A 16,581-nucleotide genomic window follows, 5' to 3' on the forward strand; every position below is an offset into this window, starting at 1 on the left:
TGATGGAATACCAGCCTAGGTCTACAAAATTGGAGGTAACCTGCTTCATTACCAACTGCATCAACTTCTTATCAAGATCTGGATAAATGAAGACGTACCAGCAGACTTTAGAGACTCAGCAATCGTTACCATCTATAAAAGGAAAGGTGACCGATCCAAATGAGGAAACTATCGTGGAATTTCCCTGTTAGCAACAGCAGGAAAGATCCTCACCCGCATCATGAACAACTGGCTCAAGCCTTTAGCCGAGCAGATCCTTCCGGAGACACAAGCCGGTTTTAGACCATCATGTGCAACAATCGACATGATCTTCACAATGTGACAACTACAAGAAAAATGTGGTGAACAACTTCAACCTTTGTACATGGCATTCATCGACCTCACCAAAGCCTTTGACTCGGTATCAAGGGAACTCCTATGGGATGTCCTATCCACCTATGGATGCCCTGAAAAGTACATTCGAATCCTGAGACTCCTACACGATGGCATGCTTGCCACAGTCATAGTCAGCAACAGTAACTGTGAGCCTTTTCAAGTCAAATCAGGAGTAAAACAGGGATGCGTGATTGCCCCAACTTTGTTCACCATCTTCATTGCGACAATCATCCACATCATCAAGGACGACCTACCCCCAGGAATCGAAATTGTCTACAGAACAGATGGCAGACTTTTCAATCTTGCCCGTCTCAAGTCCAAAAACAAGACATCCACGAGTTCCCTCATTGAATTCCACTACGCAGACGACAACTGTTTTGCAGCTCTCTCAGGAAACCACCTACAACAGATTCTGACTGCCTTCAACCGTGCGTACACGAAACTTGGACTTACCATCAATTCCAAGAAGATTCAGATCATCTACCAACCGTCACCAACTGAGACAAATTGGATAGAACCATCAATCCAACTTGGCAAAACAATCCTGGAAAATGTGGACCACTTTCCATATCTTGGAAGTTACCTCTCCTCCAATGTCAACCTTAATGACGAGATCCAACATCGTCTTAAATGCGCTGAAACAGCTTTTGGATGTCTCCGAACAAGAGTCTTTCATGATCGTGACATCCAAACAGACACTAAAGTGTTAGTGTACAAAGCAGTGGTGATCCCAACACTCCTGCATACATCAGAAACTTGGACAACATACTGACGACATCTGAAGGCACTTGAAAAGTTCCATCAACGCTGTCTTTGAAATATCTTAAATATCAGCTGGGAAGATAGAAGAACCAACGTCAGCATGCTAAATGAAGCAAAAACAACAAGCATTGAAGCCTACGTTATCAAGAACCAACTAAGATGGAGCGGTCATGTTGTTCAGATGAAAGACGAATGTCTGCTGAAACAAATCTTCTACTCCTAGCTCAAAGTAGGCAAACGTAAAAGAGACGGACAACAGAAGAGATTCAAAGACATCTTAAAAGCCAACATGAAGAAATGTAACATCAACATCAACAATTGGGAAACCAATGCCAAGGACAGGAAACTCTCAACCATCATCCGAGAAGGAACAGCAACCTTCGAAACCAACAGATGTGCAGAATTAGAGGAAAAGAGAAGAAAATGGAAAGAGAGGCAGCAACAACCAAAGCCCAATCTGCCACCTGAAACTACCTGGCCTGAATGCAGAAGAACTTCCAGAGCCAAGATTGTACTCATAAGCCACTTGAGAGCCCATAAATAGATCAACGGAACGAAGACCATCATCCTCGACCTCGAGGGATAGCCACGACAACGACGACAGTTGAGTGCTAATAACTGTTTCAATCATGGAACTCCTGCTGCTTGGAATTTAGGTATTAACCAGTCCCAAGGCCTCAGGAATTCCCAAAAGGACATTGCACTTTTCCTAGGCAGGGTCTGGGACAGAAGGGGATGGTGTGCACGTGGGTGCCGAGGGAAGGGGGAATGGGGAGGGCCAGCAGCCAGGAATCATTGCTCAGTATTGGTTGCTGAGAAAGGGAGGTGGCTGAGGAGGAGGAAAATGGTGAGCCTTAAAGGAGAACTGGTGTTTAGGGTCAGAGGCAGCAACCTGTCAAGTGGGCAGGGACTGGAGATCATGGAAGGTCAAACTGGGGATGTAGTAGGCCAGGGTGTTAAATTCCTGAGACTCAATTAACTCCAGATACTGAGGTCAAAAGCAAAATTGGAGGATTGGGCCCAAAGCATCAAAGATAATTATGAGACTTGCCTGATGGGATCCCAATTCGGCATGGTGTTTACAAAGTATAGTTATCCTGGGCCAGCAGTGCCCAATGATGACAGCTCCCAGAACAATGTAGATTAGGTCCTATGAAGACAGTGTCATGCAATTGGAAAATTGAAGAGACTAGCAATATGGAGTTGAATTTCTAACTCACAATTAAATTAAAGGAAATGCATTAAGAATGCTTATTAGTGCAAGGTACCTACACCACACCTGATTTTGTGGTAAGTATGGTGACATTATTTTATCAGTGCCAGAGAATGTATTGTTCAAAGCCTGGTATTGGTTTATTGTTGTCACCTGTACCAAGATACAGTGGAAAAACTTAGTTTTGCAAGCCATCCATACAGATCATTTTAAAACATAAGTACTTGGAGGTAGTACAAGGGAAAAGCAATAACAAAATGCAGAATATAGTGTTACAGTTACAGAGAAAGTGCAGAGCAGGTAGACAATAAAGTGCAAGGGCCATGACGAGGTAGATTGTGAGGACAAAAGTTCATCTTTAACAAACAAGAGGTCCATTCTTTAGATTTAGCTTCCAATGAGATACAAACTTGGGTCTGGTGGGCAAGAGCATGCCCTACACCCCCAACCTCACTATCTTTGCTGACTTTGCTATGATAAAAGGCACTGTATAAATGCAAGTTATTGTTGGTCTTCTTGATAATCACAACATCATAGAAAGATGTTTCACAAGAGGAGGCTGTTCGTGGAAACACAGAAAACTGAGAAAAGGAGTAGGTCACTCAGCCTTCAGGTCTGCTCCACTATTCAACACAATTATGGCTGATCATCCACTTCAGTGCTCTGGCATTAAGAAACCTATCTACCTCCTTCTTTAATATATTTAGTGACTTGGCCTCCATTGCTTTCTGTAGTAAAGTATTTCACTGGTTAACCACCCTCTGGTTTTTCTCCTGATCTCAGTTCAAATGAAATACCCCATATACTGACAGTGACCCCCTGGTTTTGGGTTCTCCAGCCATCTGAAACATCCTTCACGTATCTAATCTGTCTCATCCAGCCAAAACTTTACAGTTTTCTCAAATTTTCTTATGGCATAGGAGGCCATTCGGCCCATTGAGTTTATGTCAGGTCCTATCATTTCCTTTTCACCTCTCTCACACGTCCACCAACTCCAACTGTTTCTCCTGACAACCATCAATACCAGGGGTAATTTACAGTAACCAATTAACATGGCAACTAACATTTATTCAGGATGCAAGAGGAAACCAGAGCACCTGAGGGAAAACCATGTAATCACAGGGAGAACATGTACGCTTCATGAATGGCACCCAAGTTCAGGATTGAATCTGGGTTACTGGAGCTGTGCAGTAGCAACACTAGCTGCTGCATCACTGTGCCGCCTTCAGTGAGATGCCCTTTCATTCTTCTATACCCCAATGAATATACGCCAATCTGTAACAATCTGTCCTCATACATCAGTTCTGCCATCCAGGCAATTAATCTAATAAACCTTCATTGCATTGCTTCGACAGCCAGAATATCCTACCTCAGATAAGGATTCCATATGGGGTCCCGCCAACACCCTGTACAGCTGTAGCAAGACATCCTTGCTCCCGTACTCAAATCCGCTTACACTGAAGACCAATTTGCCTTCCCAATTGTCGGCCGCACTTGCTTTCAGTGACTGGTGTACGACAGCACTCAGGTCATATTGTGCCTTCTCTTTTCTCAAACAATCACCAAATGTACCCATGTTAACTCTTGAAGAAGCATATAAAACCCTTGCTGTAGCTCCAGGGCTGCAGAACATGGTACAAACATAAACACCTCTAGCTCTCTGGTTTTCTCTCATTTATGGATGAAGGCAATAGTGATAAAAAGGGACAAAACCATATTGCCCTTGAGATGATGGGGTGAGCCACCTTCTTGAACTCCTGCATCCTATACTATTAGGTAGGGTGTTCTAGAATTTAGACACAGTGATACATCTCCAATTCCAGATTTTGAGATATGTGAAGGAGCACCGACCTCTGGGCGTATAGTATAAAAATGCGATGGGGAGTTGCTGTAATTTGTATAAACTAAATACTTTTTTTAAAAAAATCACTAGGTCAATTATCTAATGATGCAACACGTTTTCACTTCAGTAATTTAAGACAATGGCTCACCAGCTGCTTTACAATGACAGTAATGGATAGGCAATAAATGCTAACTATGCCAGCAATTCCTAATCCCGTAATTGAATAAATTCTGTTAAAAGCATCAGACGTTTTTAAAAAAAACTGGGACGAAGAGTCCAGAACTAGGGATCACAGTCTTTGCATACGGGGCGTGCCATTTAGAACCAAGATCAGGAGAAAATTCTTTGCCCAGAGACTAGCGGACCCATGAAATTCTAGTATAAAGGTTATTCATATTGTGAGCAGCTGGGCGTTAATTTTTTTTCCATGCTAAAAGAGTGCAAACATATGAAATCAACCACGTGAATGTTTCCACAGCATTTAACGTTAGTGATAGCAGCTAAAAGTTATTGCGTTCTTGGACTACAAGTGTAAGAACTTGGATCTTTTTTTAAAAGCCCATTAAATCAACCACACTTCCTCACCACCTTTCACACGTAGTAAATGGGGGGGGGGGGGAACAAGGTTTGTGTCGTACTAACTGCAGCAAGAGCCGGCGAATCCCACGTAATTAACGGAACAATAGGCAGGAGAAGAGACAAAACAAAATAAGAGGGGGAGAGAGAGGGGGAAAAAAACAAGAAGGGGAAGGAAGGAGTGAGACAGATAGAAGGAGGGAGGGAAGAGAGAAGAGGAAGGGGGCGGTGCACATGTTGCCAGAGAGCTAGAGGGGGCAGCAGAGCGTGAAAGCTGCTCCAAGTAGGAAGACGATCAAAACCGAAAGAAGACAGAGAGAGAGAGAGGGAGGCAAAAATACCTTCCTCCACTAATTTTTGTATAGATTTTTTAAATAATTATTTAATCAGTATTTTTGTAAAATACGTCCAAGTACACATTGGAATTTGTGTTTATTTTTCTCCTTCCCCCCCACCTCTTGTCCTGGCATCTTTGTGGTGGTTGAAGGGAGGATTTATCTTTGCAGAGACCCATTGAAAGTTGAACTTGTGCAGGGGAGGAGGAGGAGGAGGAGGAGGAGGAGGTGGTGGGGGGGGGGGGCAAAGGAGCTGAAGTTGTGGAGCAAGGCGACGGAGGGGGGTAGTGGGCAATGAGGGTGAAACTAGGCTTCCTCTTACGCAGTCTGCTGATCGTCGGCACTTTCCTGGCTCTGGTGACGCTCTGGTCCCGGCTGCTGTCGACGCAGAGCGAGGACGGCGACCCCTTCGCCCGGCAGATGGTGAGTGAAAGTGGGGGGGGTGGGCGACTGAAGGAGGCCCGAGGTGGAGCCTGCGGCCCTTGAAAGGCGCCGTTGCCATGGTGACGGAGCCAGTCGCGGGGTCCCCGCCGCCTGAGGGCGAATGGAGCGGAGTGCTTCTCTCCTCCCGCCTCTACACCTACCCCCTCTTCCCCCCCACCCCTCCCCTCGCTAATTTCAGCCCCACCAGAAATTTTTAAGCTTCGGACCCGTTTATTATTTGAAGAATCGCTGGCGAAATAACGGGTGAGAAGCAGGCCAGAGCAGGCCTCGGGCCCCAGGATGCGACTCGTGTTGAGCTCTCCCTTCGTGGGTAAGGAAGGGGGTGTCTTGGGGTCAGCTGTGGGATGTTCTGCATCTTGCATTGGTTTCTGTTCTGTTTCACGTGTCTAATTCCATATACCTTCATAGCTGGGCTGACGTTGTAAAGGAAAAAGGTGGTTCTGGTTTTAAAAAAAGTCAAAATATTTCATATTCCCAGCCCCTCCCTTTTTATGTGCTTTGTATCTGTGCTCCTTGATGAAGAGGACTCTGGCTCACTTTCCAGAAGTCTGTTTTAATGGTTTTGTTTCACTGTACCCACGATGGATAAGTTTAGGGAGTTATTGTGAAATTGCTCTCCCTGCCAAGCTCGCCCTGTTCTTTCGACTGGATTTATGGCCGTTGATTTTGAACCCTCGGGAATAATGCATCATTCCCTTCAGATGAAAGTTACGGATATTTATTGCCTCCAATCCCAGTAGAGGACACTCCTGATTCTGCTATTTAATTCTGTTGGCGAACTTCACTGTCGTAGACAGTAGAAGGCACTACAGTCTATTGCATTTGATTTGATTATAACTTTGGGCTTCCTTTCTACTTCTATGTATTTGTCACTGCTTTAAGTCGTGCTTTGTTCTTCTGCGTTTGTTCTTTTTCACCTTAAATAATCTTGTCTACAACTTTTAGATATGAATTGTCGTCATTCACAATAACTAGGTGAAGAAAATTGTCAGTTGATAAACTTCTTGTTTGCTGAGGAATAATCTTTATTGCATTAATTGCACAAAGAAAGACGTGAAATACTGACTATTAGTTATTATGCGATATAAGGAATTCATCACCAGCCTCTGAGATATTTAAAATTTAAATTTTGAATTGACTGGGATTCAGTCGTATATTGTATTTTAAGTTTTTAAAAAGCTACTGTGTATTTATTACATGTGTTACTATGTAATAGTCACTTTTGCTAGATGATAGTACCAGTAATAATGGGGTGCCACAGGGATTGATACTAGGGTGTCGGTTATTGACTTCTATTATGACTTGGTTTAAAAATACATTGTATCATCAGTAGCATTGTATATGATACAAAGTTAGGAAAGAAAGTGGCCTATGAGGAAGGTGCAAAAAATCTGCAAAGGACTGTAGGCAAATGGGCAAGAATTTAGCAGATGAAATATAATCTGAGGAAAACGTAAGGTTATGCACTTTGTTCAGAACAATAGATAAAGCTGAAATATTTTTAAATGGGGAGAGACTTAGTAAATGTGGTACAGTGGGTGTTTTGCTTCGTGAGATACAGGCAATAAGTAAGCAGATACAGCAAGCAAATAGGCAAATTGTGCATTGTCCATTATTGCAAAAGTATTGGGGTGCAAATGTAAGGAAGATATTCTGTGATTATACAGTGGTTTGGTAACACCTCATGATCTCATTCAATGGTGGAGAAGGCATAAAGGGTCTAATGCTTCTCCTTCTAATATTCTCATTTGCAGTATTGTGTGCAATTTTACCCATAGCAGGAAATAAATGCAAAGGGTAAAAGTTGAGAAACTGCATATGCTGGAAACCTTTAAATCAGAAAATGCTGGGAATGCTCAGCAGGTCAAGCAGCAGAATAGAGAAAAACGGGGCTAACATTTCAGGTTGATGAATCAGAGCTGAGAAAAGTTAAAGTCAAACATGGTTTAAATTGTAGAGGAGAGCCCTGGAGGGATTAAATGGATGTCTGTGAGAGGTTGGAAACTAAAAGGGACTGAATCACAAAGTAGTGCTGGTTGAGGGGGTGGGGGTGGTGGTGAAGGCTTGTGAATCAGAGATGATCTATTTTCAGGCGATATAAACAAAGAGATAGGTGAAAACAGAGAAATTAAAAGGGAAAATGCTGCAACTGTAAGATAAAAAAAAATTCTTTGCTTCATTACTGAGAATCATTTCCAATAATACTCATTCCCCTTGGCACCTTCCGATGCAGCTGCAGGAGCTGTAACACTTTCTTGCTATCCAGGGATGCAAACACTCCTTCCAGATGAGGCAGCAATTCACTTGTACCTTTTCCACATTATGTATTTAGTGCTCACATTCTAGTCTCTATGTTGAAGAAACAATGCAGATTGCATGAATGCTTTGCAGAACACCTCAGTTCAGTCCACAAGGGTAACTGGAAGTCCCTGAACTTCCAGTTGCCCATGCTCTAGTTTTCCCATCCCACTCCAACTCTGGCCTCTTGCATTGTAAGCTTGAGAAATAGCTTCTCATTATCTGTTGGTCCATTAGTGCCTTCGGGATTCAACACTTCCAAATATCCAGTCTTTTCAGTTTGTTTCAAAACTAACTAGTTCACGTGAAATGTTATGAAACTCATGTTGCTGGAGTTCCCCAGACTTGTGCTGTGGAATCCGCCTCCCTGGTCCTATTCCTGGTCAAACCTAACACAGGATTAAAAACATCAGTCATTTGAATTGGATCTCTCGGTTTGTAGAAAAGAAGGAAAATTATTATGTTAAAAGCTACTTAATGCTAAAGTGATTTTGGGCTTTTTATTTAAGTAATTGTATTTTTAAGTATCTCTGAATGTCCAAGACGTTCTAAAAGTTAAGTTCCTTGTCAGTTTTGACAGGTGATGATAATCAGCCCCAATTTTGCCTTCTGTCAAAGGCTATCGGGGTGCTGCCTCAGCACCTGATCACCTGAAGCTTTTTCACCACTGAGGCCTTGCCATGTCTTGCCAGATGCCTCAAGGACCCAGCGGCCAAGCAAAATCCAATGCATCAGTATCATATTAGCATGACCATGGGGAGAATGTAGGTGGTGAGTTCAGACAGTAGGCTGGATCCAGCACAGTTTGATCCAGTGAAGGACAGAACAGGCTTGAAGGGCCACATAGTGTGCTTCTGCTGTTCTCTTTGGTGTCCTCTGTGCATGAAGAATAAATAAAACCTAAGACTTGACATCTCCACTAATGAGATCCAGAATCTTCCTTTGCTGTCATCAATGCATAACTTATTTGCTTCCAAAATCTTTCTTCACATTTCTTTACTACCTGTTTAAAATATTTAAAATGAGGCATAGTCACACATCCTGCAACAAATTCCCGTCTTTTTTTCTACAGTGCCTTAGTTGTTTAATTTGATTCTAGTCCAAGTGGTAAGTTGGATCCAATACCTAAGTGATGCCCTGGGCGGGTAATCTGAGAAAGAACTGCAATAAAAAAACGATGTGAATAATGCACAAAAACTGAAAAGGCAGACAGTAATTAATAGACTGAGAGTAAAGGTTGAGGAATCCTGGATTTACCCTTGTGATATTAGCATTTTTTTTTAAACTGTGAAAAGTGTTTGCTCTGAAATTAATTATACAAAGCTACCTAAATAGGAAATAGTTTCAAAACTATACAAACTATACTCTAATTTTGGGCCTTGGCTGTTGGATATAAGCAACTCAGCAGTGGTGTAGTATAAATCATCATCTTCCACTGAAAGACAGTTTTATCCTTGCAGGTGCTAGAGATTTTGCATTTGACTCTTGGTCTTCCAATGTAATTCTGCTTTTCCTCTTATTTATTGATGTATGTAGTTTTATGTATTAATTTATGTAAACCTTTCCTGCATTTTCAGCAATGAATTCGGACTGCTAATTTTAATCATTGTACATGGAGTGAAATTTGTTTTTTCCTCTTCTGGCTATGGTGCAGTGAAGGACTGTGTGAAGTCTTTTCTGACGAACTGTTTAAAATGGAAGTCATGAGCAAAGTACAAATAACATCTACTAAATTTAATTTTGGACTATGGTATAATGCAGTGATTTTTTTTTCACTGGCACAATGCCTGTCGATGGTTCCTCTTTTAAGGTATTTACTTTGACGTAATTCATGCTTGGGTAAAAATGTGTAGATTGGCTCATTAAATCTGTCTAATGCAGAGAAAAGTTTTCTTGCTTAAAATGATTTAGTGACTCATGGAAATTTCAGGAAAGATCCTATCAAATCGAATACTGCAATTTGAATCAGTTTTACAATTTCAAGTGGGGCCAGTCTTGAGTTTTGACAGCTTTGAGAAAGGGTCTTCACAAAATGCTTTTAGCTAATGAATTTGCTTGAAGTGTGATCATGTTATTTGTAGGTAGTCAAGATCTCCAACTGGATGAATCGATCTCCCCTTAAGCAACTCTGCAAAGGAACAAAAGTTGCTTGGGATAATCGCTAGGTCAGGTAGCATCTGTGGAAAGTGAAGCAGATTTAATGTTGCAGGTCAACGATCCTTCATCAGAACTTGAAGTGAGAAAAATAGGTGGTGAATTTGCTCGATTTCGGTTTCCACTGATGCTGTCTGACCTGTTCAGTATCCCCAACATTTTTCAGATGCCGATAATCCGGCATCTGATTGATCAGAGATCCTGACAGTCTGACTTCTGCCTCACTTATTCACCCAGAATGTGAGATGGGATCCCAGTGTGCAGACGGGGTGCGCACCAAAGCTGGGGGTCTGGAGTGCAACCAGGACCAGGGTGCAAACTATGGGCCAGGTGTGTGGCCAGAAACATGGTAGGTTTGCATCGGGAGCTGGGGTTCAAAGTGCTTGTATACATCGAGCTCCCTTTCAAGTCATCAAATCACCTAGTTCCCTGGAAATTTTATTATATTGTGGAGACAAAAAAACTGAAATAAAAATGTTTTGATATTAATAGGAATAACATCCAGTAGTCCAGAAAATCTGCTGGTCCAGTACTGACAAATTACCAGGGTGTGGATTATCAGAAATTTACTGTATCTAACATCTGCAGTTTGTTTTTCAATGACTGTGGTCTGTTTCTAGTGATTGTTGCACTTAAGTATTGCTGAGGAAAATTACTTTGTCCTTCAAGAGTCCCATAGTATCTCTTTAATTCTTCACTTGGTAGATGGCATTTTATTGCAGTACTCCCTTGGTGAGTTATGGCTTCTAATAATAATTAATTCTGTGTGCAAAGAGGAACTTCTTAGAAGTAGGGTTATCCAGCGCTCAATGACACCATGTATTACCTGACAAATAAAGCAGAAAATTTAGAGATAATGGAAAGAACAGAAACAAAATTGAAATACACTTTATCTTCAATATTTTGCAATTGTTGAGCTGTTAACCAAAATTTCTGAAGTAAAAACCTTTTGAAATTACTCCTTTTACACGTTGTCAGTGGAGAACAAATGCTGATTGCAACATCTATATTTGGAGACCAGTGGTTCAAGTTGTCTTTATTCACCTTTGTCACTGGGTTGGCTTGATAGGAACAGGCAGCAAGTGCTGAACTTCACATTTCATCCACCTTTGTTGATGTGATCATACATACAAACACACAAACTAGACTAGAAAAAGTGCAGAAATGATTTACCAGGATATTGTCTGGACTTTGGGACCTGTTACAAGGAGAGGTTGCGTAGATTAGTACTTTATTCCTTGGAACGTTGAGGGGCGACCTGACAGAGGTATATAAGATCATGAGGGGGGCATAGACAGGATGAAAGCAGGTAGTCTTTTTCATAGGGAGGAGATGCTAACAACAAGAGGGCATAATTTAAGATCGTAGATGAGAGATTTAAAAGGAACATCGGGCAGCAGCTTCTTCACGCAAAGGAATGAGCTGCCAGAAATAGTGGTTGAGGCAGGCACATTAGCAATATTTAAAAGCCATCTAGATCAGTACACAGATAGGAGAGGCTTAGAGGGCTATGGGCCAAACGCGGGCAGATGGAACTAGCTCACTGGACGATACAGTCTGCATGGATGAGTTGGGCCGAAGGGCCTGTTTCCATTCTGTCTCTATGACTCTATGTCTCTAAATTAGGAGCAGGATTAGGCCTCTTTGGCCTGCTTCACTATTTAATAAGATCATGTCTGATCTGATAGTAACCTCAACTCTGCATTTCATTCTACATGTGGTAAATTCACCAAATTGCGCTCTCAAAAATCTATTGACTCTGTCTTAAACATATGTAAAACTGCACACAATATTCCAGGTCCAGTGTCACCAAGCTCCTGTGTAATTTTAAATAGGACATCCTTGTTCCTTTATTCAAATCCTTGTAATGAAGGCCAACATATTATGTGTCTTCCTAATTACTTGCTGCACCTGCCTGTTGGCTTTCAGTGACTTGTGTACAAACACACCAAGGTAGCTTTAACCATCAACATTACACAATTTATCACCAATTTAAAAAAAAATACTGCTTTTCTATTTTGTGCATCGAGGCGAATAACTTCACGTATTCCACATAATATTGCCTCTGCCGTGTTCTCACCCATTCACTTAGCTAATCCATATCAACATGGAGTCTGTTTGGATCTTCCTCCCTCTTCACAATCCCAACCACTTTTAAATCATCATCACAAATTTGAAAATGTGGCTTTTGGTCCCTTCACCCAAATCATTGATGTAGATCCTGAATAGCTGGGGACCCGAACACTTCCTGTGGTAATTCACTGATTGCAGTTTGCCAACCTGAGAAAAAATCATTTATTGCCACTCTGTTTTTGTTCAATCTACATTAACATCTTACCTCCAACTCTGCTCTAATTGGTTAATTGGCCTCCTGTGTGGGATTCTTTGACAAGGCTTCTGAAGATCCAAATAGATGGCATCCATTTGTTCCCACTTTATTCTACCAGTCATATCCTCAAAGAACTCCAGTAGATTTGTCAAACCTGATTTTCCCTCAGTCTGTGGCTGAATATTGGCTAAATTATAATCAATAATATTGGCACTATGTTGCAATACCAGTTACTGACCCAAACCCACTAACAGATCCATTTTACATCAGCTGAAATGTATCAAGAGTGGATGGCAAGTGTATAGATCAAATTTCAAGTGTTTAGGCTTATTGTCATAGGCATACACACACACCGGGTATCAATGCTATGAAAATGAGCTTTTTGCAGCACAGCACAGTACATCATTTGAATAACTTGAGTTTGGAAGTGCAAAAGTATAGAGTTTTTGCAGCATAGGAATTGACTGAAGATTCATGAGAAATCTGTTTGAATTCCACCAAATTACTTGAGGAATTTAAATTTGGTTAAGTTTTTTTTAAAGATCTATTGGTACTGATGACATTGATACTACAGCTTGTTAAATACTGTCTGGTTCTTTCATGTCCTTCAGGGATGGAGATCTGCCAGACTGACCTTACTGAGACAGCACCTGGAATATTGTGTACTGTTTTGGCATCTTTATCCAAAAAAAAAAATGCAGCTAAGATCAATTAGACTGGTTCCAGGGATGACTGGTTTGCTCTCTGAGGAGAGATTCACTAGACTGAGATGTTATTCTCTAGACTTTAGAAGAGTGAGAAGAGATATCATCAAAGCTTACAAAGTTAATAAGCTAGATGAGGATGGATTATTTCCACGGTTGAAGTGTCAAATTCCAAGATCTCACTTTCAGAATAAGGGGTTGGCTGTTTAGGAATGAGATGAGAAATTTTTTCAATCAGATTGGAAATCTTTGAAATTCTCTATCCCTGAGGACTGTGGATACTCGGTCATTGTCTCTATTCAAAATGGGGATCAGTGGAGTTCTGTACATTAAGGTATTGGGTGATGTGGTGATAGTGCTTGAAAATGGCACAAAGGTTAAAAAACTCAGCCATGATCTTACTGAAAGTGGAGCAGGCATGAAATGTCTGATGGCCTACTCTTGCTTGTGTTTATTATGTTCTTAACAACATTATGTAAATGTAAAAGCAAAATACTCCAGATACTGGAAATCTGAAATAAAAACAGAAAATGTTTGAAGCACTCAGAAGATTGGATAATGTTTGTGGAGAGAGAAACAAAAGTTATCCATGTATGTGAGTTGTGTGAATTGCTGTTTCTGGTGGATTTCCCAGCCCCACCCCCACCATATCACTTTTACTCAACTGAAAGGTTTGTAAGAATGATGGTAATTGTTAATAAATATTCATCCCTCTTCATATGCTGTTCTGAGCAATTATGCATTTTGGACCCTACTCTTGCTCATCTTTATCCTTCAGAATCTTTCCATTGACTGCCTATTTTACTTTTAATAATGGATTACCTTGCAGTTTGCTACATTGAATTAAATTTGCCACCAATCTTACTAATTCCCCTTCCAAACTATGCCCTCCTGAATAGTTGCTATTTGTCAAGTCGCAACATTTATATCTTCGTTTTGTCTCAATATCATGCTCATTGTGCCCTTTGAAATCAGAAGGTACTGTTTTATACAGATGTGGCCCCAGGTTGTCTCCATGGCACATAGGGGCATTCAATAGTACAGGTGAAGTTTGTTGCCCTTAACTTTTTGTTTCCTGTCTGTGCACAAATTTTATTGTCGTTCTTTTCTATTTACCTCTATTGTTCTCAAGGAGTTGCTCAGCTGCTGAAAGATGAAAATTAAAGAACCTATAAGCAAGAGCACAATTTAATACGAAAATCTTGAAGGATAGCACTTTCTCAAATCAAAAAGCAAGAACCTGCTGGTGCTGGAAATAAAAACAGAAATGCTGTAAGTGTTCAGCAGGTTGGGTAGAGAGAAAAACAAGCTTTCGCATTTTAAGTCAATAATCTTTCACAAACTATTCTAATGAAAGATTATCAACCTGAAATGTTAACTCTTCCCCTCTCCATGTTTCAGATCAGCTGATCAATACTGATTTTATTGGTTGCTTTCTACATTTAATCTCTCTTTTTGTGTGTGACTGTATGAGAGTTCTGTTTGAATGCAAGTGGTTTTCTTCATCAGAATCCTTAATTTCACTGCAGTTGCATTTTTTTTAATCATTCCAGCACCTGGTAGCTTTGTTGAATTGTTCATTAAAGTAGGCACACCATTTCTTCCAAATGAAGTCTGGCTTAATGTTGTTTGACAGTGTACTAAAAAGCAGAAAATACTAAGTGGCTTGATTATAACTAGCCTTTTTGTAGATTGGACCACTGAAATATCAAAACCTTGTGGGTTCTACATGAGTCCATTTTGCATAGTTTACAACACACTTATTTTGCTGTTTGCAAATTGGTTTGCTTTTAAAACTGAAAGCCCTCCAATTTGCAAACTCTCATAAATGGACATCTGTTATGAGCAGTTAATTCCAATGGTTATTACCTGCCCATGTATAGTATAAGTAATTTTCATTATGCTTTGTTATAATGTGCCCTATCTCAAAGAGTGGCAGATAGCACGTATACTTCAGTTAAACTATACCATCTCAGTGTTATTTCTGAAATCCAGAACACAGCCTTGCCAATTTAAGTTTGTGTAAAGCATAATTTTAAGATAAATGGCTTCCCTGACTTATTCCTCTTCTGTTTCCTTTTCCCTCCTGCTATGATCCTCTTCTCAATCATCAATAAAGTAATGGGAAAAGCCATTACTTCTAGATTCAAACATCTACTTGCCAGTAAGCTGTTCAGTCTTGCTTGATTTGGGTTCTGCCAGAACCACTTGCATTGTACATTAATCCAGTAATTGCATACTAGACAAAAGCTATCTGCCTTTAACATCGAGGCAAGTATGGCCTCACAGAGCATTAGAAAATGGGTTGGTGGATTCAGGAACAGCAAAATAATCACAGGTCTTTGTGATTATGGGAAAGAAATGAACTCTGAACCTGTGCTCCTAGTTCTAGACTTCCCCTGGAGTGAAATGTCCTCTCAACGTTTTTTAAGTAAAGTTTTTCTGTACACATTTTTGTTTTTAAAATAAAGTAGACAATAATGAGATTGAACCCCTGCCCCTCTTATTCAATGTGGTATAATGCCAGCATGTTAACTCTACAGTTAACTCCTCAATTTGCTGACACCTTGAAGTAAGTTTGGTTGTGGAAGACCTGAAGATAGCTAAGTAAGAACTTTATTAAACTTGGAATATTTGCTTAAGGTGTGGATCAAAAAACTTTGAGAATATTCTTACAATTAATGTCTTTTTTATTTTACTTACATTTTATGTTATTAACAACATTGTATTGAAGCACTTATCAAAAAGTTGAACTTTAAAGGTTCTAGGAAGAACTTTTGTGCTCAAATACATCATTTTACTGCAGTTAAGTATTCTTCCCATCACTGAATGTGATTCTGCATTTGAAAAAATTGTTAGCTTTGTGTCAGTCATGTAAAATTATAGGTTGCTAATACTCCTGATATGATTTGACATTCAATTGTCGGTCCCTTGATGTGCAGTTTGTTACTTTGAATCTCAGCCTATGAATATGCAGAAATATCTGACAACCTGGATCATATCGAATGGCCTGAGAGCTACCTCCCTTCAGATTGCCTCTTAGAGCGAGTGGCTAGATGCTCTACTACTTTGACCTGTTGTGGTAACTTGGTCCCAAAGGTGTATCTTTATCAGGGTGCAGCACAGTGTGAAACCTTCCAAATGAAAATAGCAAACTGCACCCCAGAAATGCCAAGCACCTTGCTGTCAAAGTGTCCATATACTTTGAATATCTAAATGTCTCTGACATTCATAAGGTTTCAAAATGAACCAAAACCATTAATAATTAATCACACTATTGAAATGAGTACATTATTTAAATATTAAATATTAAAATGCTCTTGAATTAAAGATAATTAAAACATTACAAAATACTGTAAAACAACTCAATACAGTTAAGGTAATTAATTTGAACATTTAAATCTGTTCGTATCTGAAACTTGTCTATCCCCCTCAGCATTTTTATTTGTTCATTCTTTGAGATTGTGGCCAATGCTAGAAAGGCCAGCATTTATTTCCTATCCTTGATTTTAGGAGACATTTACCAGGACATTGATTGGAATGGAGGT

General features: G+C 40.3%; 1 protein-coding gene across 2 annotated transcripts in view; it reads left to right on the forward strand.

Annotated features, from left to right (window-relative positions):
- The first annotated feature begins 4,932 nt into the window (after positions 1-4,932).
- galnt7 (UDP-N-acetyl-alpha-D-galactosamine: polypeptide N-acetylgalactosaminyltransferase 7) overlaps positions 4,933-16,581 on the forward strand; it is a 90,312-nt gene continuing 78,663 nt past the window's right edge. Inside the window, exon 1 of one of the 2 annotated variants that reach the window (XM_052019320.1) lies at positions 4,933-5,527. In XM_052019320.1, coding sequence (XP_051875280.1) covers positions 5,399-5,527 — 129 coding nt within the window. In that variant the 5' untranslated portion in view covers positions 4,933-5,398. The remainder of the gene's footprint in view (positions 5,528-16,581) is intronic. The other variant, XM_052019319.1, reaches the window with a different exon arrangement.

This window comes from Pristis pectinata, chromosome 7, assembly GCF_009764475.1.
Source record: "Pristis pectinata isolate sPriPec2 chromosome 7, sPriPec2.1.pri, whole genome shotgun sequence".
Classification (NCBI taxonomy): Eukaryota; Metazoa; Chordata; class Chondrichthyes; order Rhinopristiformes; family Pristidae; genus Pristis; species Pristis pectinata.